Source organism: Callorhinus ursinus, unplaced genomic scaffold (assembly GCF_003265705.2).
Source record: "Callorhinus ursinus isolate GAN/ISIS: 27379988/994484 unplaced genomic scaffold, GSC_fseal_2.0 scaffold1, whole genome shotgun sequence".
NCBI classification, from domain to species: Eukaryota; Metazoa; Chordata; class Mammalia; order Carnivora; family Otariidae; genus Callorhinus; species Callorhinus ursinus.
In genome coordinates this window covers 139,356,057-139,380,143 of record NW_027397063.1, presented here as the reverse complement: position 1 = coordinate 139,380,143, position 24,087 = coordinate 139,356,057, and the positions used below count along the sequence as shown (strand labels likewise).

The window sequence follows — 24,087 nt, the reverse complement described above, 5'->3', positions numbered from 1 at the left end:
TACTGTATGTCTTTCACACCTTTTCTCAGATTTGTCTAAATATATCATTTTTTGATGCCATATATAATAGCAAATTTCTAAATGTTCATTGATGGTATATAGAAATGCAATTGATTTTTGTATTTTGACCTTGTATCCTGCAATCTTGCACAACTCACTTATTTTAATAACATTTTTCTAACATTGAGAATCATGTTCATAACCATTTTACTTCTTTCCAATTCTGGATTTTTTTTCTTGCCTTATTGCACTGGCTAGTGGCTGGGGATAGTGTGTTAGGGAGAGCCAGTCCTTGTGGCATTGGCCAGGTGAGGGACATCCAGCTCTAGACCTTCAATTTTGCTGATACATGAGCAGGCTCACTGACAGCTGTAAAAGCAGCTCAAGTGTCCCATGTCCTGGTTCACCTTGCTTTCTAGCTGCCTGTAGGTCAGCACTGCCTGTACTCTGTCCCTCTGGTGAGGATGCTCTGGGAAAGAATGGGACTCTTGTTGCATGCTCCCAGTTTTCTCCTCTGACTACCCATGATTCCAATTCTCATTCTCACAACTTGGGGATTTTTATCTGGGTCTACCCAAAATTCTCATATTCTCCCTGCACTGGTATAATACCAGATAGAGGAATTCCGTGTCCAATATTGTACCCCTTCAAGTTAGACCTGATTGTGATAATTGGCTATTTTTTTTTTTTTGTAAAGATTTTATTTGAGAGAGAGCAAGTGAGTACAAGCAGGGGAAGCAGCAGAGGGAGAGGGAGAAGCAGGCTTTCTGCTGAGCAGGGAGTCCAAAACGAGGCTCCAGCCCAGGACCCTGGGATCATGACCTGAGCCAAAAGCAGATGCTTAACTGACTGAGCCACCCAGGCGCCTCTGGCTAGTACTTTTTAAGGGTTTGTGATGTGTATATGTGTGTGTGTGCACCCATATATGTGTGCCCATCTTTCTAGATTCATGGTAGATGTTCATTTTGATAGGTTTAGAGAAGGGGCAATATGAAAATAAAAGTCCTCATCACGCTATTGTTCTTGGCAATCTAATTCATTTATTTAAAACAATTGTACAGAAGCTTTACAATAAAAATACTGGAAATTTTATAAAATACACGGTTTCTATGATAGGCAAAATCTCAGTGTTAGGCAGCCTCCATATGGTCCGCAGTGATTCTAATCCTTGCATTCATGCCCTTATGTATCTCATCTAATACTGTATTATGACTGGCTTGTGTTGGTAGTATATTGAGGTGATGATGGTGCATGACTTCTGAACTAGGTCATAACCCTAGTTGGCCTTGGCCTTTTTTAATTTTTATTTTTAAAAAAGATTTTCATTTTTTAAGTAATCTGTACAACCTGTGTGGGGCTTGAACTCATGACCCTGAGATCAAGAGTCACATGCTCCACCAACTGAGGCAGCCAGGTGCCCCTGGCCTTGGCCTTTTGGATTGCTTACCTTAGGTAGAATCCTGTAGCCATGTGAGGACACTCAGCTGTGTGCAGAAACCGGTGTGGGAAGGGACTGAAGTTTCACACCAGTAACCAGTACCAACTTGCCAGTCACGTGAGTTATCTTGGAGGCAGAAGCTGTAGACTCAGTCAAGGCTTTCAGATGAGTGCAGCCTTAGGTGACACCTGCATGGAACTTCATGAGAGATCCCAAGCTGCTATCTTCCAGCCAAACCACTCCTGAATTCCTGGTCTACAGAAACTTTAAGCAATAATAAATGTATATTGTTTTCAGCCACAAAGTTTTGGGATGATTATGCAGCAGGAGATACCTATTGTACTCTCCATGACAGGACTTTAAGCTGTGTTTTGTTAATCTAATTCCTGTGGAAGTGTAACAGCACTCCAGCCGGGTCTTAAGGGTTAACACTCCTTACTTGCTGACCTAAGGCCTCAGTCTGTAACAGAACTATTTTACTTTGAGATTTGCAGACCATTGGCCTTGAGAAGAACCAGAACCTTCCCAGGTCCCAGAGGCTAGCAAGTCTGTTTGAAGCCACCTCGGATTTCTGATCAGTCTAGCAAATTTTTTTTTAACCAAAATATTTTTTTAGGCTACACAAATGATTTTACTAACCTCCCTTTGTGTATCTATAGACCTTGCCCTGCTTTCCAGAAAGGAGTACTCGGGCACATCACGACACAAGAACAGGACCCCCATGCACAACCCCAGCACTGAAAATGTTTCTAGCTGGTCCCAAATCTGCACGTGATCAAGAAATGCTACAGGCCATTGCCCACTCTGCCGATTAACTACCCTAAACCCCTTTAAGCCCCCCGGGCCAGGCAGAAATCTCAAAGGGGGCTTTTGGACAAGAGTCCAACTTCTCCCTCGGTTGCCGGCCTCCTGAATAAAGCTCAGATTCCTTTCCAACAAAACTCGTCTCTTGAGTGACCTCTCAGGTAACAGACAGCCAAATGGGTTTGGTAACAAAAGGAGTAGAAACTCTTGTGATAGAGCCATACATCCAGATAGCAAGGATCATTCTATCTTATAGCAGTCGGAGGCCAATTCCCCTCCATAGCACTGAAGTTCTTGGTGAGTAGGAGGCGTAAAGTCCGTTCACGTTGGCAACCACACCGGCCCGCCGTGATCACTGGAACACGGGGACTCAGTGATTTCCAAAGTCTTGGTCGCTATATTGAGGGCACTGATTGGCTGACTTTTGGAGTGTTTACCACTAATTGGCTCCTGTTCAGAAGCTTGGGCTGCCATTGATTTGCTAACTTTCAGAAGCAAATTGGGACCACCCAAGTGAGACTGTCACTCTATTGGCTAATTTGCAGAACATGTGTACTGACCCAAAGTTGTGCAAATTAACGGCAATTACTTGAATATGAAAAACAGGTAACTTTAATCTGTTAATCTGTTTTAACTTCACACAGCCAAACCTGCAGGAGAGACTGTTAAGGGATTATCCAGATCTTTATTTATGGAAGGTATGATTTTTTTTTTTTTTAGCCAATTATTTCAGTGCCAGTTATCGGGTGGAAAAATAGCTCTAAACTACAGATTTGTTGGTAAATTTATTGGGAAAAGCTAAACAGGACATTTAAGTCAATACAGAACAAAATCATCTGACATAGGACATGTCCTGTATATACAGGATGCCTGGCAACTTTAGTCACCATTATTTTGGTAGCTAAATGAGTCTGTCCTAAAAGGACCCACACGTGCATGTTCTAGTAAGGGAGAGGGCTTTACACGGGTGGATGGGAACAGTTTTCCTAAGGGCGGCCTAGCTTGGGGGACCCAAGCAGTGTCGGCTTGGGTGCTTGGGTCTCTAAGAGGTGAAACACCGGGAGCCATTCTCCCCACAGCAGCGCAGGCCGGGTGACGCTCGGAATAAAGGCGGCCGACCGCTGACGGGCTTTCGATTAACCCGGGCCCCACCTGGATCCGGACCGGGCACCAGAGCCGCAGCGTGCCTGACCCCTAGAGGCTGCAGCGGCGGCCGCGGGAGAGGCACCAGCCAATGAGCAGGCCGGCAGCGGCCCGCCGCGGCCCCGCCTCTTCCGCGCGGCCGGCCGGGTCACGTGGTCCGGGCCGCGGGGACCACAGAGACGGGCTGCCTCCGCGCGGCCTAGAGGGGCGCTGGGCGCTTGCGCTCGCTTCCGCATCGGCTTGCCTCTGCCAGCTTTCCGGTGTTCGGAGAGGGAGAGCGTGGGTTCCAGCGAGGTCTACGTACAAGGTCCGCCCGGCATCGGCTTCCTCGTTTTCCCTAGCGGCTCGTCAGCGCCCCCCACCCCTGAACTCGGGCCCGGTGTCGGCTCATCCCCCCTCCCTGACTCGGAGCTCGGGCGCCTGGGCCTGGCAGAGGCCGCCCGAGGTGGCCGCGCGGCCTTCTAGAGCCCTGGCCCAGCCCCCTGCCCACCGAGGCGTGATCCTCTTTTCTGTCCTAAAGAACTTGGCCCAACAGCTTCCCGCGTCCATTACTGACGTTTCTGTTTAGGGGGTGGAGATCCTGGTCGGGTCTCCGGTCAGCATCACCCACTGGAACACTGAGTAACTGTTAATCCGCATCTTGCCATCTCTGTCCCTCCTTTCCACTGGCCCCGTTTTTGGGTCAACGTCATGGTTACTGTAAGTGCGCTTTTAGGTTTGTTCAGACCCAACACTAGGGACAGGATTTGTCTTAGATCCCTCCGTCCACTGCGTGTGAATGGGTTCAGGAACACTCTTGGACTGAGCAGGAAGATGAGGATTGTCCTGAGGACCAGGCAGAGCAGTTCATGAGGTTGTTGGGGGCCATCAGCCAGGGCGGGGGAGGGGTCTGAGAGAGTCTCCTGCCAGTGCTGGAAATGAGACTGGGAAGGCTATAGGCGGCTGTGGGTGTTGTAGGACAGGGTGCAAAGCACTCATCGCTCTTCTTCTCTTAGCTCTTAAGGTTGTTGCTTTTCCAAATCAAGAAGACAGTGCACGAAGCCAGGGGACATCAGCCATGCTCCAAACATCTTGGCCTCAGGTGAGCTGAGCTTCCTTTCAGTCTTTTAAAATTAAGTTAGCTATCAGGTAATTAGGAAAGGACCAAGAAGGCCTGATTTGGCCACGCTCTGATTTCCCCCTTAAGTTTATCTCCACAGCTATGGCTGTAAATAGTGATGGAGGAGATAAGAGTTGTGTGTATGAGAGTGATGAGTGTGGATGTGTAGGTTTAAGTGGGAAAAGAGGCACCCAAGCTAAGGAATTCTCTCAGAATGTGGAAAATCCAGATCATGTTCTGCAAATAAAAGTTGCCTACTGAGATCAGAGAAATTCTGTATTGAAGAAATTGTTCCACAAATTGTAGAGGTATCCCAGGGAGACCTTTTCTCGTGGAAGGTACCTGCTAGCAAAGTGGATAGTCCATAAACAAACTAGTAAGTTAATTACATGTTGCTAAAGTGCAGTGCTTCTCCAAAGTGTGGTCCCTACATGGGCAGCATCCATATCCCTGGGAGGTCATTAGAATTGCAAATTCTTGGGCCCCACCCTAGACCCAGAATCAGGGAGGACTGTGAGTGGGGCCAGGAATCACTTGTAACAAGCTCTTCACGTGACTTTTTTTTTTTTTTAAAAAATTTTTTTTTTGAAAAAAAGGAATAAAAAGGGGGGGGGGGGGGGGGGGGGAGAACCCCCCCCCCCCCCCCCCCCCATGAGCAGGGAGCCTGCTGTGGGGCTCGATCCCAGGAGCCTGGGACCATGACCTGAACCAGAAAGCAGATGCCTGACTGAGCCACCCAGGCGCCCCTCTTCAGGTGATTCTTATGCCCATACCTTTTCAAATCTGAGAAGGCTTGAAGAAGCTCCCTCTCAAGGTGGTGGTCAGGGAAGCCCTCGTGGAGGTAGTAACATGGGGGTTGAGATCCCAAGAATGAGCTAGAAACAGTTTTGGGAAGCACTGAAGAGAGAGCTAACGAAGAGCTTTCCAGAGAGAAGGATGGCAAATGCAAAGGCTCTGTATCTGGGAGAAACCTGGTGTACTCTAGAAACAGGGAGAGGTCAAAGAAAATAGTTTACTGTGAGGTGGGAGAAGTAGGCACATGTCTCGTAGGACACTGTAAAGACTGATTTCTATTCTGAGTTCAGTGGGAAGGAGCTGAAGGATTATTAAGCAGGGTAGGTGATATGGTTGGTCATATGTATTAAAAAGATTTTCCAGCAGACTTTGGGTGTCTCAGTCGGTAGGGCATGTGACTCTTGATCTCAGCATCATGAGCTCAAGCCCCATGGCCCCAAGTTGGGTGTACAGATTACTTAAAAAAAAAAAAAAAAGATTTTTCCAGCCCAGTGGTGAGTTGGTTGTAGAAGGGTATGAGTCAGTTAGAAGCATATTGTAGTCCAGATAAGAGATAAATATTGTCCTTTTTAAAAAAATAGGCTTTATTTTCAGAGAAGTTTTGGGTTCATAATAGAGTGAAATAGAAAGCACAGAGAGTTTCCATACACACCCTGCCCCCTGCCTCCATACATGCATAGCCTATTATCTTTTTATTTTTTTAATTTTTGTTTATTAAGTAAACTCTACCCCCAACATGGGGCTCAAGCTCATGAACCTGAGATCACATGCTCTAAGGAATGAGCCAGCCAGGCACCCCTAAAATTTTTTTTTGAGTGTAGTTGACAGACGATGTTACATTAGTTGGAGTGTAACCTAGTGATTTGGTAAGTTTATACATTATGCTACTCTCGCCACAAGCATGGTTACCATCTTTCACCCTGTAACACTGTTACAATGTCGTTCACTATATTCCTTATGCTGTACCTTTTATTTCTATGATTTATTCATTCCATAACTGGAAGCCTGTGTTTCCCTCTCCCCTTCACCCATTTTGCCTATCCTCCCCACTCCCTGTAACCATCAGTTCTCTGTATTTACCAATCTGATTCTGCTTTTTGTTTATTCATTTTTCTTTTTTAGATTCCACATATGAATGAAATTATATGCTGTTGTCTTTCTTAGTCTGACTTATTTCATTAGCATTAATACCCTCTAGGTCCATCCATGTTGTTGCAAATAACAATCTCTGGGCTCCTGGGTGGCTCAGGCAGTTAAACGTCTGCTTCCAGCTCAGGTCATGATCTCAGGGTCCTGGGATCGAGCCCCTGCTCAGCGAGGAGTCTGCTTCTCCCCCTCCCTCTGCTGCTCCCGCCTCCCTCTGCTGCTCCCCCCTGCCTGTGCTCTCTCGCTCTCTCTGTCAAAGAAATAAAAATCTTAAAAAAAGAAAAAACAGAAAAACAACAACACAAGAAACAAGTGTTGGGGAGGATGGGGAGAAAGGGGAATGCTCTTGCACTGTTGGTGGGAATGCGAACTGGTGCCCCTCCCCCCGCTCGTGCTTGGTCGCTCGCTCTCTCTCTCTCTCAAATAAATAAATAAAATCTTAAAAAAAACCCAACCAAACAAAAACCAATGAGACAGTCTCATCCTTTTTATGGCTGCAGAATATTTCAGTGTGTGTGTGTATCACATCTTCCTTATCCATTTGTCTATTGATGGACACTTAGGTTGAATCCATATCTTGGCTATTTAAAGAATGCTGCATTACACATAGGGACACATGTATCTTTTTGAATTAGTGTAATTCCACTACCCAGTAGTGGAATTATTGGATCACATGGTATTCTGTTTTTAACTTTTTGAGGAACCTCCATACTGTTTTCCACAGCGGCTGCACCGCTGTGCCTTCCCACCAGTAGTGTGCATGTGTTCCCTTTTCTCCGCATCCTCATCCACACTTGTTATTGTCTTTTTGATTTTAGCCATTCTGGCAGGTGTGAGGTGATACCTCATTGTGGTTTTGATTTGCATTTCCTTGATGATGAGTGATGTTGGGCATCTTTTCTCATGTGTCTGTTGGCCATCTGTAGGTCTTTGGAGAAATACCTACTCAAGTCCTCTGCCCATTTTTTAATCAGATTTTTTTCTTTGTTTTTTTGGTCTAGAGTTGTAGAAGTTCTTACATTTTATATATTTTTGGATATTAACTCCTTATTGGATATATTATTTGTAAATATCTTCTCCCATTCAATAGGTTGTCTTTTTGTTTTGTTGATGGTTTCCTTTGCTGTGCAAAAGCTTTTTACTTTGGTATAGTCCCAGTAGTTTATTTTTGCTTTTGTTTCCCTTGCCTTAGAGGACACATCTAGAAAAATGTTGCTATGGCTGATGTCAGAGAAATTACTGTCTGTGTTCTCTCTAAGGATTTTTATGGTTTCAGGTCTCACTTTTAGGTCTTTAATCCATTTGGGGTTTATTATTGTATATGGTGTAAGAAAGTGGTTCAGTTTCAATCTTTTGCACGTAGCTGTCCAGTTTTCTCAGAACCATTTATTGAAGAGACTGTCTTTTCCCCATTGTATATTCTTGCCTCCTTTGCTACAGATTAATTGACCATATAAGTGTGGATTTATTTCTGGACTCTCTTTCTTATTCCATTGATCTTTGTATCTATTTTGTGCCAGTACCATACTGTTTTGATTACTACAACTTAGTAGTGTATCTTGAAATCTGGAATTGTGATACCTCCAGCTTTGTTTTTCTTTCTCAAGATTGCTTTGGCTATTCTTAGCCTTCCCCATAATCAACATCCCCCACCAGAGTGGTACTTTTGTTACAGTTGATGAACCTACACTGACACGTCATAATCACCCCAAGTCCGTAGTTTACATTAGGGTTCATTCTTGCTGGTGAACATTCTGTGGGTTACAAATATATAATGACATGTATCCATCATTATAGAATCATACAGAGTATTATTATAGTATCATACAGGGTATTTTCATGGTCCTAAAAATCCTCTGTGCTGTACCTATTCATCTGTAGCTCCTTGGAAACCTTTTTTTTTTTTTTTTTTGCTGTCTTCAAAGTTTTGTTACGTAGTTGGAATTGTACAATATGTAGCTTTTTCAAATTGGTTTCTTTCACTTGGTTATATGCATTTAAGTTTCCTCTATGACTTCTCATAGCTTTATAGCATAATTCTTTTTAGCGCTGAATAACATTCCATAGTCTGAATATACCACAGTTTATCCATTCAGCTCTGTTGAAGGACATCTTGCTTGCTTCCAAGTTTTGGCAGTTATGAATAAAGCTGTTATAAACATCTGTGTGCAGGTTTTTATATGGATATAAGTTTTCAACTTATTTGGGAAGATCCCAAAGAGCATGGTTGCTGGATCATATGGTAAGAGTATGTTTAGTTTTGTAAGAAACTACCAAACTGCCTTCCAGAGTGGCTGCACCATTTTGCATTCCTGTCCGCAACAAATGAGATTTCCTGTCGCTTCACATCCTCAGTAGCATTTGGTGTTTTCAGTGTTCTAGGTTTTGGCCATTCTAGTGGTATCTCAGTGTCTTAATGTATGTTTTCCTGTTGACATATGATGTAGAGCCTCTTTTCATATACCTGTGTGCCACCTGTGTATCTTCTTTGTGAGGTGTCTCTTCTTGTCTTTTGCACATGTTTTAATGGGGTTGTTTGTTACCTTTGAGATTTAAGAGTTCTTTGTGTATTTTGGTTAAGTCCTTTATCAAATAGGTCTTTTCAACTATTTTTTCCCTGTGGTGGCTTGTTTTCTCATTTTTTTAAAAAAGATTTTATTTGTCAGAGAGAGAGTGAGAGAGAGCATGTGCGTGCGCACAAGCAGGGGAAGTGGCAAGCAGAGGGAGAAGCAGACTCGACTCTCCACTGAGCAGGGAGCCTGATGCAGGACTTGATCCCAGGACCCTAGGATCATGACCTGAGCCGAAGGCAGATGCTTAACTGACTAAGCCACCCAGGTGTCCCTTCTCATTTTCTTATATCCTATTTTTTTTCTTTTAGTTTTTAAAAGGAAGATATATTTGACAAGTTTCACTTAGTGCAATACACCTAAAAGGAAATCACAATACAATGAAAGATTTAAATCAAGGCCTCAGAATTTCATACAAACACCCAAGACCAAAATCCTAAAGTATCTCAAATTTTCTCCGTTAATTTAATTTTATTCTTTTTTTAAAAGATTTTTATTTATTTGAGAGAGAGTGGGAGCGAGAGAGATCACAGAGGGAGAGGGAGAAGCCGACTCACCACTGAGCCAGGAGCCTGACACGGGGCTCGATCCCAGGACCCTGGGATCATGACCTGAGCCGAAGGCAGACGCTTAACCAACTTGAGCCACCCAGGCACCCCTGAAGTATTGGCCTTTCAATGTAGGGATTAATTCCTGCTCATCTTTTCTTTCAAAACTTCTTTTCTTCAAAACATTTTGGGTAGTCTTCCACACTTACTTTTCGGGTGACACTGTTGTTGTTGCTGTTATTATTTATTTATTTATTTTTAATATTTTATTTATTTATTTGTCAGAGAGAGAGAGCACAAGCAGGGGGAGCCACAGGCAGAGGGAGAGGGAGAAGCGGGCTCCTCGCTGAGCAGGGAGCCCGATGTGGAACTCGATCCCAGGACCCTGGGATCGTGACCTGAGCTGAAGGCAGACGCTTAACTGACTGAGCCACCCAGGGGTCCCTATTATTATTTTTGAAAGCAGGCTCCATGTCCAATGTGGGGCTTGAACTCATAATTCTGAGATCAAGAGTTCTGTGTTCTATGGACTGAGCCAGCCAGGTGCCCCTCAGATGACTTTAAATGATCTTTTTTCTCTGCACAGATGTCATTGACTCTTTTGGTGGGAGCATGGGTTTTATTGAATTCCGAGGCACAGTTGGCTATAATTGTTTACAAATTTGGTTCTTCCCACTCAGAAACACTGTTTCTCCTTTATTTCTGTGTGTTCATCTTGCTCTTGCACATTTTTGTTAGGTCTAGTCTTAGCTATTTGTATATGAATGGCATCTATTTTCTCCCATTTTATCTTCTTTTTTTTTAAAAGATTTTATTTTTATGTAATCTCTACACTCACCAGGGGGCTAGAACGTACCACCCTGAGATCAAGAGTCCTGTGCTCTGCCAACTGAGCCACCCAGGCACCTCCCCCCCCCCCCGCCATTTTATCTTCTAATTGTTACAGTATTTAGAAAAGCTAGTGATTCCATTTACTTACCCTATCTGTAGCCAACTTAATGAGTTATTTTGTCAGTTCTAACTATTTTCAATTTATTACCTTGGCTCTTGGGTATTTTTAGGCAGATAGTTACTTCATCTGCAAGCAAAGATGTTTAGGCGCATTTCCTGCATTTATGCTTCTCTTTTAGTTTTTTTTTTTTTTAAAGATTTTTATTTATTTGACGGAGACACAGTGAGAGCAGGAACACAAGCAGGGGGAGTGGGAGAGGGAAAAGCAGGCTCCCTACTGAACAGGGATCTCAATGTGGGACTCCATCCCAGGACCCTGGGATCATGACCTGAGCCGAAGGCAGATGCTTAACGACTGAGCCACCCAGGCGCCCTCCTCTTTTAGTTTTTTACAGAAGGGAAATCTCTGCTCATGATAAAGTACCAGCCATCAATTTGAGTGGATATGCTCTGGCATTTTACTCAGGGTGGTATTTGCTGTTTTTTTTTTTTTTTTAAGATTTTATTTATTTATTTGACAGAGAGAGACACAGCGAGAGAGGGAACACAAGCAGGGGGAGTGGGAGAGGGAGAAGCAGGCTTCCCACAGAGCAGGGAGCCCGATGCGGGGCTCGATCGCAGGATCCTGGGATCATGACCTGAGCCGAAGGCAGACGCTTAACGACTGAGCCACCCAGGTGCCCCTTGCTGGTGTTTTCTGGCCCTCTTCATAAGTTAAAAAAAATTATTTATGGTCAAATCATTTCTGAGATTCATTTAGCAAATTTATATTAAGCAGCTAGTATCTGCCAGGCACTGGACTGTGTGTTAGTGAACCGGTTATGAACAAAACAGAGTCCTTGCCTCTATGTTCTTTTGGAGGGAGATTGATAATGAACAGTCTGATTTGTTGGATGATGAGAAAGGCTGTGGAGAAAAATAAGGTGAGGTACATGGGGACCGTCCATGGGAGAAAAAAAGATATATCCACAACCCAACTACCTTAAAGCAGTAAGTTTTCCTTTTTCCAGACTCTGGAACCCTGGGGATATTTGGTGGCAGGTGGGAGGGACAGTGGGGGAGGAAGAGATTGGTGGCCGCAGGCTGGGAGGAGGAGGAGGGGGTTGTGAGAGCAGCCCTGGAGAAGTGAGGAAGTGAGGTCTGACTTGCTCTACGTGGAGGTGAACTTTAGTTCACCTGTGGTCCTGTGGTTGGTGTCCTCAGAGGCCTTACCACCTTGTGGTTCTGTCTAGTGTTGGGATTTTTTTTTTGGCTCAGATTATTTTGGGGGCCCTTTGGACCTTGTCATTGCCCAGTTTAAAGGCCACTTCTTGCTTTGAGGAGTGTCCACATTTGTTCTTTTTCTTTCAGTGTCTCCTTTTGAACTGGGTTCCTTACTTGTTGTTTTAAAAGGACACCCTCTGGGCGCCTGGGTGGCTCAGTCAGTTAAGTGTCTGGTTTCGACTCAGATCATGATCTTGGTTTCGGCTCAGGTCATGATCTCAGGGTCATGAGATTGAGCCCCTCATCGGGCGCCACAGTGAACGTGGAGCCTGCTTAGGATTCTCTCTCTCTGTCTGTCCTCCCCCACCAGCTCCAACCCCCACTCACGCTCTTGCTCTCTCTCCCTAAAAAAATAAAAGGGCACCCTCATAAGGACCTGAGTGTAGAGAGGCCATGAACAGTGTGCCAGCATTTATCCTTGGGATACATTTCTTCCAGGCTTCCTCCAAGAGCAGTTACAATAGCCTTCCTTTCTCCCCGGCCCCGGTGCTGCCCCCAGTGCAAGGCCGCTACCCAGAGAGACGGGCTTAGCTGAGCCCCTCTGGGTAGGTGTTTTCACTTTTGGTGACTGGAAGAACAAGGCTGCTTTATAGGGCACTGCATGTCTCCTAGGATGTGGACTTGGGGGGAGGCGGCACAAGAAGGTGAGAAGGCAGGAGTCATGAAACCTCCCATGTGAGAATCTAGTCTCTGTGGTCTGTGCCACCCCACTGTAGAAGCAGAGAAAGTAGCCAGTGGACACCATTAGGGATTGCTCTTGGGCCTCATGGAAGGTTCAGAGGCTCTGGCTCCTGGGGTGGTATTGAGGTTTTGAAAGAGCTGACCCCTCAGTCCACACTCGGGGAGGGAGTCCCTGTGGCTTGGAGGGAACATGGTAAAGACAGATTGACAGGTGCTGTTGGGAGTTAGGAGTTTGAGAAACTGTTCTTCAAAGATGGGACAGCACCAGGTAATGATGAGGATCAGGGGCGAGCCATGTTTTAGGGGAAGCTCGTGAGCCCAGTATGGGAGGCAGCTTGGTGTGTGGGAAGAGCCCAGGTCTGCTGTTTGATGGATCTGGATCTGATGGAGCCCAGCGCAACCAGTTCCTGTCTGTGTGGTCTTGGGCAAAGTAATTAATCTTTCTAAACCTTAGTTTCATCATGTGAAAATGGGAGTAATAATTCCTACTTCATATGGATGTTTTAAGATTAAAGGACATACAGGGGCGCCTGGGTGGCTCAGTCAGTTAAGCGTCTGACTCCTGATTTTAACTCAGGTCATGATCTCAGGGTCCTGTGCTTAGTAGGGAGTCAGCTTGAGATTCTCTCTCTGCCTCTGCCCCTCCTGCTTGTGTGTGCTTGTGTGCTCTCTGTCGAATGAATGAATGAATGAATGAATGAATGGATCTTTAAAGAAAAGATTAAATGAAATATATGTCCTAAAGGTACCCCCCTAAGAACTTGGTGCCTAGGGTCTTAATTAACAAGTATGAATTCCCTTCATCCTTGTGAACGTGGATGGCTCCAGGGGGAGGCAGAGAAGGGCCCATCTTGGCAGGTGGGATGGAGCTTAAGACTAGGGGATGGATCTGTGTCCAGAGACAGGAAATCCCAAGTTTTCTTTGAAGATGGGTGGTTCAGAGAAAAGGCCAGAACAGGCAGGCTGCAGGTTTCCTTCAAGAGAGCTTTCTGATAAGGTAAGAAGGTATAAAAAGAAATTTGCAGAATGCTGGAAATATCTTTAAGGAGTGGCTTGTCTGCACTAGTGGAAGTGTTGGGAAGACCAAGGAGATGCAGGGTGCAGGGAACAAACGGGGAGTGCATGTGTACTCTGGGTGGGTGGAGACAGGGTGAGTGGCGGCAGCCTGCAGTGGCTGGTGTATAGAAAACAGGGTGACAGGATTGTGGCCCACAAGAGGGCAGGAGGTGTGCTGGAGAGACAGAGTCAGGAACATGGGGGTTGATGTAGTGACCAGGCAGAGAGCCCCAGCTGCCATGCTGTGAGATGGGGATGACAGTTTGGGGCCTCAGAGCCATGCAGATGGGAGAGTGTTGGGGTTCTCCATTTGGAAGTGGGAACATTCGCTGAGGGCTTGCCCCTTTGGGTGCTGGGTGCTCTTCTCACTAGAGCAAACCTTCCAAGAGGCTCAGAGTTGCAGACCCTGGCAGGTCCGCCTCTTCCCTGCAGCTCAGGCCTCTCCTCTGCCCTCACACAGGGCTTGAACAGGAACCTGTTGTTTCAGGAGCCAGTGACCTTTGAGGATGTGGCTGTGTACTTCACCCAGAATCAATGGGCCAGCCTGGACCCCATGCAGAGGGCCCTGTACCGGGAGGTGATGCTGGAGAATTATGCGAGTGTGGCTTCCCTGGGTAAGGACTCTCTCCGTGGTCCGTTGTCATAGTTTGACATCTTCCTCAGATGTTTTAGGGTTTCTAGAAGTCCTTGGATTTGATGACTTCAGAGATTAGTTCTGCAGTCCTCAGCCTCTGGAGATGCTGGGTGAGGAAACAAATCCCTGGTTCCCTCTGGTTTTGAAATCAGACTTCCCTACATCCCGGAAGAGCCTGGTTCTGGGCCCTGGCGGGGAGGATGCTTCCCTGTGCCCTAGGTGAGCCCTTTGTTCCTCCATGCTGCCAGTGTTCTGGAGATGTTGTTCTCCCCCCATGGGAATCAGTGCCTATGTTCTTCCTGAGGGCATCTCTTCCTTTAGGTCAGGGCGAGATTGCAGTTTCTTCCTGAGGAGAGTGGCTATCTCCTTGGCCTTGCCTTGGAGCATAGTTTGGAGCTCTTCCTCAGCACCCCCCCCTTTTTTTTTTTAAAGATTTTTATTTATTATTTGACAGAGAGAGAGAGAGCACAAGTAGGCAGAGTGGCAGGCAGAGGGAGAGGAAGAAGCAGGCTCTCCGCTGAGCAGGGAGCCAGACGTGGGGCTCGATCCCAGGACCCTGGGATCACGACCTGAGCTGAAGGCAGCCGCTTAACCTACTGAGCCACCCAGGCACCCCCTCAGCACCCCTTGGTAGCTCAGCTGGTCTCCTGGGCATTTCATCTCATCCCTCCCTCCCTCCCCCTGTCAGCCTGTTGTGAGGTGGGCCGAGCAAGATCTCAGGAAAGCTCTGGAAGTCTTCCCTCAACTTGTTTTTCCTTTTCCTTGCTGGAGTAGCGTTTCCATTCCCCAAACCTGATCTGGTCTCCCAGCTGGAGAGAGGGGAAGCGCCATGGAGCCCGGATCCCTGGGAAGCAGAGGTTTTGAAAGGCACCTGTCCAGGTGAGTAAGAGAACATAGTGGTTTCTGATTTTGCCTTCCCAATTTCTTAGAAATGTTTCTCCCACAGCAGGGAAGCCGTGGCTCCCTGTCGTTTATAAGGCAGTACTCAGTGCACTCTATGACCTCCGCCCAGTTCCAGCCCTGAGCCTGGGAAGACCAGTCCCCAGGAGTGTGTGGCTACTCACCTCCCGCAGAGAAGCTGTGACCCAGTGCTCTTAAACCACTTCTTTTCTCACTTACCAGTGGAAATACTTAATTTTAAGCCAATTTTATGTAAAGAAATGGGTTTCAGCCATACTTTGAGGAAAGTATGATGCTATAGGTCAGACTAATTTATTTGTGCCACAGCTATGAATTTTGTTTCTAGGCCTTCAGCAATGAAATAAATGCCTTTAATTTGCCTTTTTAGTGTTTAAGTTACCTAAAAGTTCTATATGCCAGAATCTTTAGGTCTGCATTATATTTGTTTTATATATAGCTGTAGAGGGAGAGGCAGGGACTGTTTCTCCACCACTGCAGCCAACACACACACACACACACGTGCATACATGAACACACATGTGCACACACAGCCAACACACACAGCCTAAAATTTCCCTGAGACTGCTCACCATTCCTGGGAGCTCTTGATTACTTGGGTTTTCTTTCTTTTGGAAGAAATTTTCCGTATATGCTGTGATTTTGTAAATCGCAGTTCTTTTATCAGAGCTATGCCTGTGGCCTACAGCTCTCCAGTTCAATTTGAGTTCCAGCTGACTTTCTGGAAGAATCTTTTATCCCAGAAGATTATGTGGAATATTTATTTATTTGCTTTAAGATTTATTTATTTTAGAGAGAGAGAATGAGGAGGAGAGGGAGAGAGAATCCTCAAGTGGACTCCATGCTGAGCACGGAGCCCAATGCGGGGCTCGATCCCACAACCCGGAGATCAGACCTGAGTGGAAATCAAGAGTCAGACACTTAACTGACTGTGCCACCCGGGTGCCCCAATGTGGAATATTTAAAAATAGACTCATTGGGCCATTATTTAGAATTTAGGATGGTTTCCTGGCTTGCAGGTGGGGACGTTGAAATGCAGTGTTCTTGAGTTTGGATTGCAGCCCACTAGACCCCTGCTGGTGCGAGAGCTCTGCCCATCTCTTCTCCCCAGGAGTGTGGATTTCCTTCCCTTTTTGGGGTCTCTCTCTCTCTCTCTCTCTCTCTCTTTCTTTCTCTTTCAAAAATTTTCCATTTCTTGCTGATCCTCTTATCTCTCCCATTCTGGTTTCTCCTTTCCCCCCTCCTGTCTTCTTTCCTTTCCATTCTGGAAGGTCTCATTGTGCTCCTTTCATCTGCCTTAGTCTGCTTCCCAGCCTTCCTCATAGGAGGCACTTCCTCCTATTTCCAGTGTCATCCTCCCTCCAGTTAGTAGATTATCATTTATCTTTTTCTCTCATGGATGACATACGAGATGTCATATGTATGGATGGAGTATGATCCATCTGTCTGGATGCCTGTAGCCACTTCATGAGTACATTTTTCAAAATCATATTCTACAAGAGAAAACAGGAGCCCTGGATCCTGTTCCCTTCCCAGCTCAGTAACTCAGAACACTTATGGTTTCTTTGGGCAGGTGGTGAGTTCTGGATCAAGGAGGAGGAGCCAGCTGTAAAGCAGGAAACCTCTGAGGAGGCAGAATTGCCCAGAATGCCAGGAGGAGGACTTCTCAGAAACGTTTCCCAGCACTTTGACTTTAAAAGCAAGGCGACATGGCAGACTTTCAGTCTGAATCCGAATCTGATACTTCGGGGTGGGATGAAGTTCTACGAATGTAAAGAATGTGGGAAAATCTTCAGATATAATTCAAAGCTGCTTCGGCACCAGATGAGTCATACTGGGGAAAAGCCCTTCAAGTGTAAGGAATGTGGCAAAGCTTTTAAGTCCAGCTATGACTGTATCGTACACGAGAAGAATCACATCGGAGAAGGGCCCTATGAATGTAAGGAGTGCGGCAAAGGTTTGAGTTCCAACACGGCTTTGACTCAGCATCAGAGGATCCACACTGGGGAGAAACCGTACGAATGTAAGGAGTGTGGGAAGGCCTTCCGAAGAAGCGCAGCCTATCTGCAGCATCAGAGATTGCACACCGGAGAGAAGCTCTATAAGTGCAAGGAATGCTGGAAGGCTTTTGGGTGTCGGTCACTTTTTATCGTCCATCAGAGGGTTCATACGGGGGAGAAGCCCTACCAGTGTGAGGAATGCGGCAAGGCCTTCACTCAGAAGATAGCCTCCATCCAGCATCAGAGAGTGCACACCGGCGAGAAGCCCTATGAGTGCAAGGTGTGTGGCAAAGCCTTCAAGTGGTATGGCAGTTTTGTTCAGCACCAGAAGTTGCACCCTTTGGAGAAGAAACACACCAAGGTTCTTGGGCCATCCCTGATGAGTCCCCCGTGTGCCCCTCCAGCCTTATCTGCCGTTCCTGTCCAGGGCCCGTGCTCTGCTCCCGCCGTGGCCGCACCTTCACTGACCTTTCCACATGCCGTGCTCATTCCTACCTCTGGGCCCTTGTTCGTGCTACTGCCTGCACCTGGAATGCCTTCTTCACCTGTCCAAATAGTGCGTGTCTTCCAGGGCCTTCCTCCCACTGTGAAGCCGTCTCCAGTTATGCTGGTCCCTTCCCCTCATGCCTCATGAGCTTTATTTCAGCACTCTATCGGCTTTTAGGCCCAGCAGATCTTCAGCTTCACTTGAGTTTCATTTGTATGTTTTTTTTTTTTTTTAACTTTACACGCATTACTACTGTTTCAGCATAAACTCCATTATAATCTATCTTATATTGAAAGACTGTTTATGTATTTTCTTCCAGGGAGAAAGTGAAACTACCTGACCTTAGCACTGGTCTCTTTCAGGCTTGAACAGTAATGGCTGTATGTGTACTGTGGGGGTGCGGGTGTTAGAAGGGCTGGCAGGACACTTGGTTGTCTTTAAGTGTCTGGGAGAGAGAGGCTTCCCCTGCGCTGGGCCATTGTGGTTAGAGCCACGCGGCTTGGGGGAGGCAGAAGAGGCGCATAGGAACTAGGGTGAGGGTTGGGGGGGGCGCTGGAATCCACTTCCAGCAGCAGACTCAGAAATTAATGCAGCTTGTTCAGTGGGCTAAGGTGGTCCATCAAAGCAATCGAAGTCATGTTGCCCTTGGCATGGATCATTGAGGATCTCCTATGTCTATGCAAAAGATCATGTGAGATAACCAGTGAAAAACTAATGGATGCAGTGATCACAATCATTTATGTGATTGATAGCAATCATGTTTTTAAACACAGAGTGTGTTTTTTTTTTCTTTAGTTTTGCTCTTGATATCTAGATGTTTCTTTTTAACTTTGGTTTCCTAAGTAAATACACACCAAAGTAGTCATCTTTCTTCCATGTGTTGTGTACATTTTTCTCCTCGGGCATTCTGGTTTTCTGTTTGCAAGCATTGGCTTCTACATTTTATGTTCTCCAGATAGCATGAATTGTAAATATGAATTTGGTGAATTATGAAAGAAATAGCATCTGTGTAAAGCCAACGTGGGGGAAATCTGAATAAGTCTCTAAAATTATTTTTTAGGAGTAGAGGGAGCTGTGTGGTGGGTCAGTGGCTAAATTTCTGTGATAGGTCAGTGAAGTGGAATTTTGGATTGCTCTTAGTTTTGACCTTGGTGGGGATCTTTTACAGCTGTGCAAAGGACCACGTGAAGCAATTTCTGGAAAAAGAATCTGAGTCCTGCATTATCGGCATTAATATAAAGTAACTCCTTAAACATTGATGAAAGGGGCCGTACATTTTATTCTTCTAAGTTGCTTTTGCTACCTAGGTGTTTCTGCACATCAATTCACAGAAAAACCTTTAAATTAATGGTACTTATACTTTCCTGTGTGTCTGAATAACCTGGTCTGAAAAGAGTAATTTTCTGGCCTAACTCCCAGAACTTCTGATTTTGGATATCTGTGGTGATGGCTAGACATACACTGAGAGAGAAACTCTGAGCACAAAGTGGCTGTGGGCTGTTGGAGGTGTGTGTTGATACAGGGTTTGGGAGGGGCACTGTCTTCCTGCACAGTGGATCTTCAAGACAGAGACCTCTAAAAGCAGTGTGGGTGGCATTGGTTTAGAAGAGATAAAAGCAATTAAAACATGGCTGGTAGGGAACGAAAGAAAGGGGCAAAGAGGTCTGAGGTGGCTATGAGGCGTTCTAGAGGTCTCCACTGCCAGAGGTTTGTGGGGCCTGACATTGGCTACCTTTTGCTATTTTCTTGTTGGGTGAAATAATGAAGAAATATTTTCGTATTAGAAAGTTAGTTCTCCAGGGAGCTCTTGGGCTAAAGCAAGCACAAATTGCCTGCTACAGATGATCGGGAACTGAACAACAGTAAGAACAGGATGTAGCAGGGGGATGTGGCAAACGGCGGTACTCAGAGCAGTATTGACGGGCTTGGATGCATCCTTCACAAAACGAGTTTGAAGCTTTGCAGTTCAGAGAGCTGGGGATGCTGTCTGGTGGTGGGAAACAAATTAAACACAAACTAAAGAAAACAGACCAAAAAATCCAAAACACAGTTGGCAAAAATAAGATACACAACAGAGTTTTTGGTGAAAATGGTGGTTAAACATGTTAGCATTCGTGCCCTCCTGAAACCCCACTAAAATAGCAAAAGATTAAAAATTAAACACCCGCTGACAAGGACAATGAAAATATGATGTGAAGAGCTTGGAAGCTGGAAGGCGGGTGAAGAGTTATAACTTTGAACAGCCACCAGGGGAAGCTAAGCAGCCATCCTATGTGGCAGATTCCGCACAGAGGCTTAGGAGTTGAAGATTTAGATTTCTGTGGAAGTAGAGGATGCTGGTGGAGCTAAACATAGAATTTACAAAGCCTTTACGAAGCACTTAGATTCTCAGGTCACCTCCCCTATCCCTCTGTTCAGTGGAGCAGTAAAACAGGAGTTTTGGAGGTCAGGGGTACCATGCTGAATGTCAGGTCCTTCTCCCCCACCCTCTACCCTTCTGCCCCTGCTTCTATTCCAGAATGCTGCCAATTAGACTTGTGCACCTTCTCAGCTAGAAATCAGAAGAACTTTCTTTGGGAGATCGGATGAATCAAGAGAAAAGACAATGTCTTTTTTGACTCTCCGGCGATGTTCCAACTGTGCATGTAGAGCTTCTTAGCCAGACTTTTATTTTTTAAATTAAAAAAAAAAATTTTAAAGATTTTATTTTGTGAGAGCATGCGAACGGTGGGGTGAGGGGCAGAGGAAGAAGGAGAGAGGATCCAAAGCAGACTCCCTGCTGAGCGCAGAGCCCAACATGAGACTGGATAGTAGGATCTGAGCCAAAATTAAGAGTTGGATGCTCAACCGACTGAGCCACCCAGGCGCCCCTCCCTTAGCCAGCCTTTTAATGCTCCATTCTTAGATATAAACCAATAGCCAAGGATATGAAAGAGGCTGGAGCAAGGAAAAAGCCCACTTGAAAGAGACTATGGCGGGAAGAATTTATTCTGAGTTTAGAGAGAAGAGGTTCACATCTATGAAATGATAGGCTGCTCCAAACAAAGGAAAACTCAGAGAACAGGAAAAACCTCTTGAAAACTAAAAGTTGGTATCAGAAATGAGAGAGTGAGCACTGAAAAATAAAGGCAAGGGAATCCCCTAGAAAGCATGGCAAAAAGAGGTGAAAGTGACCAAAAGAGGTGCAGTGTAGGTGACCTAACAGGTGTTAGAGAGAGGGGAACAGAGAAGCAAATCCTAAAAGAAACGCTGCCAGGCGATTTCCTAGAATGGAAGCCTAGGGTTCCGTGCCGTCATCAGCATGTGTTAAGTACTTGGAGTAAAGTTACCCCGCTGCAGGCCTTCATGTCCCTCCTGGCAGGAATAAAGAGGGACTCCAGACCCATACCCCAACCTACCATGCTCCAACCTCAGCCTGCCCAGCCTTCTAGTCCGGAGCCTTGGGATAGTCTCTGCCTGCATCAGACGTTTACCTCAGTCACCATGAGGAGCCCTGACCTCCCAGGATAACCCCTGTCTCCTGCAAATTTAATCCTCCACATCTCTGCATTCCCCCTTTGTCTTCATCTGCTCCCTCTTCAGCTCCTGCATACCTTTCTTCCTTCTGCTCTCTGAAGTGGCCAGTCCACTGGTAGCGAAGTCGCCTGTGTGCTGAACCTCTCAACATTGCCTTTACCTTTGTGCTCTAATCAGAACCTGCCGGTCCCTTGAGGATATTGCTGCCCCAGCGCCCTCTGACAGGGTGGTCCCCCTCTCACACAGGGCTGATTCCAGATCGCCTGGGTCCTCTTTGTTTCTTTTTGCCAGTTCCAGACCATTCTTTTTTTTTTTTTTTTTAACAACTGATAATTTATTAAAAAGGCTGATTTAAGCATCTGCAATGGTGACTTCAACCTCCACTCCTGGCTCAATACTGATGGAAGTAATCTGTTTAACAATCTCAGAAGGACTGTGCAAATCAATGAGTCGCTTGTGGATACTCATCTGAAAACGATCCCGGGTCTTAGAACCTTCAGCGCAAGGAGTTTTTCTTGTAGTGATTCTCAGAGTCTTGGTAGGCATCCGAACTGGTCCTTTCACTTTGAGATTCTTTTCCTTTGCGCCTCTGATCAAGTCAGCACATACCTTTCCCAAAGATTTTACGTCGCGGCTGGTGAGAGTAGTTCTAATTCGGTGAATCCCCACCTCCGGTTCCACGGGTGTCTTCCCGGTGTCTTTAAAAAGCCATGGCTGCAACGCGGCTTCCCGACCGACTTGTTCCTCAGTGAGAGCGAACAGCGGTGAGTCAGAAGCAGGAGTGGGGCGTCCAAACCTCCGCTGTAGCTGCGACCGCGTCTTCCTCAAAAAGAGCCGGTTCCAGACCATTCTGCCTCTCCTCCCCTTTCCTAAAAACCACCTTTGAATCTCAGGTCATCAGGCTGTACTGCTAGGCTTCTGGGTCACACCCATTTATTTCTAGAAGCTTTTAGTTCCTGGCCTGCTTGCACTGTCTTCAACATTATTCTTGTCAGAGTTCTTGGTGATTTCAATAGCTGATCCCTCCAGTAACCTCGCCCTCTCATTTCCTTCCTGGCCCTCCATTTTATCCCAGGCTCTCCTCTGATCAGATCTTAGACCTTGTTGTTACCAAGCACCTCACCTCCTCCGTGGCCTCAGCACTTTAAATATCCTGCCCTCTTAGCTCTTTTCATTCTCTTTAGAATCCTGATGTCAACTGTCCTTCACTTCCTTCGTGCCTGTCCTTTCTCCTTCGCCCGGCATGGATTCCATGCTCAACTATCATAACAGTCCCTTCACAGTCTCCCTTAACTCCCTTGTCATGTTCACTTGCCCCACCTCAGACTGAACGCGGTTCTTTGCCTCCTCCGTGACTGCACCTTCCCTACCGAAGGCGACCAGGAAAACACACTACGTGCTCAGTTGTTTCACCTGAAGTTCATGACCAGTAACTGCAAGTGGGCCCCTGATGCTTCCCGACAGTCATACTACATTTCTGGGGTCCACGGCACCCCCCCACTCCCTTGGACCACTGTTCTGTAGCTTCTCTCTTCTCAATTCTGTGGTGTCTCCTTCTCAGTCCTCGGGCTCATGATCATTTCTCTCCTCTGCCGGGAGAACAGTTAGGCTCCAGAGAGCCTGGGTGACACGTGTAGACGTCAGGTGGAGCCAAGTGGGCCCGGGATTGCTGCGGCCACCTTGTCTTGCCCACCTGCCTTCCAGCTTGCAGTATCTGGTTTTCCACTGCCATATTCTCAATCACGTACACCAAGACACTTCCACATCCAAGGTTCACCCACTTGGCAACCCACTTCTGGTTCCTAATTCTCTGTTGGCCAGTGTTCAGTTGCTGACTGCAGATCCACCTTCACTAGTTTAAGTGCAAAGAGATTTGGTACATATTCCTAGTTAACTTGCAGAATTTCCAAGAGGGAACCAACGTAGAATGTCACGTAGGCAGAAGCCAAGAAAAATAACCAACAATGACAGTACCAAATGGTTCTAGTGGAAACCCAGCAGCAGCTGGTGTCTGCTACTGGATTGTCCTCTACCCGCATTGAATAGAGGGACTGGACCACCAGGAGGTTCCTACATATTCTGGAGAAAAAGCAAGTACCCACACAACTATTTTGGTAGGAGACCGTAGGGCACTGTGATCTTCCATCTTCTGCAAGGGTGTACCTGCCACTGAAGTCGGTTATATGTGTACATCTGCATAGCAAGGGCTTCTGGGAAATACTTTTTGGATTTTACCTGGGGGAAGTGAGATTTATAAGGTTGAGAAGTCCTAAAATGGGAAAAGGGTTTTCAAAATATTTTGGGCAGTCATAAAATATCGGATATCCATTAGAGGCACAGAAGATGATCTAAATGACCGAGGGATGCACTCTGCTCTTGAGTGGGGAAGATCAGTACCGTCAAGATTTCAACTTTTGCCAAATGAATTTATAGATTAAAAGCAATTCCAACCAAATTTGCAAAGGGGATTGTGTATGGGACCTGAAAAACTGATGCTAAAGTTTATATAGGAGAGCAAAGAACAAAGGCTAGCCGAGACAATTTTGAAGAGCAAGGTGGGAGATTTTGTTCTTCCAGATATTAAATATAACGATCATTGAAAAGAACAAAACAAAGAAAACCCCTCAAAAATCTAAGTTGTAAAATAGATACACTGTAATATGATTTGCATAAATTAAAAACAAGTCTAAGCCAAAAATATACTATTTAGTAATATATACATTTTATACAAAATACACATACAAAATACAAAGTTATAGAGAAATGAAATCTACAAGCATCAGTGGCATAGGCTGGGAAAATATAAAAGATCCACCTTCATTTCTCTCTTACTATTTTTCTCATTTTGTCCCAAATGTCTGGAACCCAATCCCAAATGCTGCTCACCAGTTGTCCAACACCCTTCACTGTTGCCACCTCTTTCTTGTCTGAAAATGAGTCAGATATTTTATTTCTAAAATATCTTGAGTTAGGGACACCTGGGTGGCTCAGTCGGTTAAGCGTCTGCCTTCGGCTCGGGTCGTGATCCCAGGGTCCTG

The 24,087-nt window shown here is 45.8% G+C and overlaps 2 protein-coding genes across 5 annotated transcripts in view; one reads left to right on the top strand and one right to left on the bottom strand.

Annotated features, from left to right (window-relative positions):
• LOC112832942 (zinc finger protein 621) overlaps window positions 1-18,409 on the top strand; it is a 44,493-nt gene extending 26,084 nt beyond the window's left edge. Inside the window, exons 1-5 of one of the 4 annotated variants that reach the window (XM_025883786.2) lie at window positions 3,591-3,692; window positions 4,381-4,466; window positions 13,982-14,108; window positions 14,903-15,007; window positions 16,620-18,409. In XM_025883786.2, coding sequence (XP_025739571.1) covers window positions 4,443-4,466; window positions 13,982-14,108; window positions 14,903-15,007; window positions 16,620-17,680 — 1,317 coding nt within the window. In that variant the 5' untranslated portion in view covers window positions 3,591-3,692; window positions 4,381-4,442 and the 3' untranslated portion in view covers window positions 17,681-18,409. The other 3 variants (XM_025883799.2, XM_025883790.2, XM_073901681.1) reach the window with 3 other exon arrangements.
• Window positions 18,410-21,400: 2,991 nt separating this feature from the next.
• LOC112823194 (small ribosomal subunit protein uS10-like) lies at window positions 21,401-21,898 on the bottom strand. Its single transcript, XM_073892654.1, has one exon. It carries the CDS (start codon window positions 21,896-21,898, stop codon window positions 21,401-21,403), a length of 498 nt encoding a protein of 165 aa, XP_073748755.1.
• Between the last annotated feature and the right edge of the window lie 2,189 nt (window positions 21,899-24,087).

Bases quoted from the DNA above. Each gene is read 5' to 3' on its own strand.
- LOC112823194 (XM_073892654.1), bottom strand. From the start codon at position 21,898: ATGGTCTGGAACCGGCTCTTTTTGAGGAAGACGCGGTCGCAGCTACAG.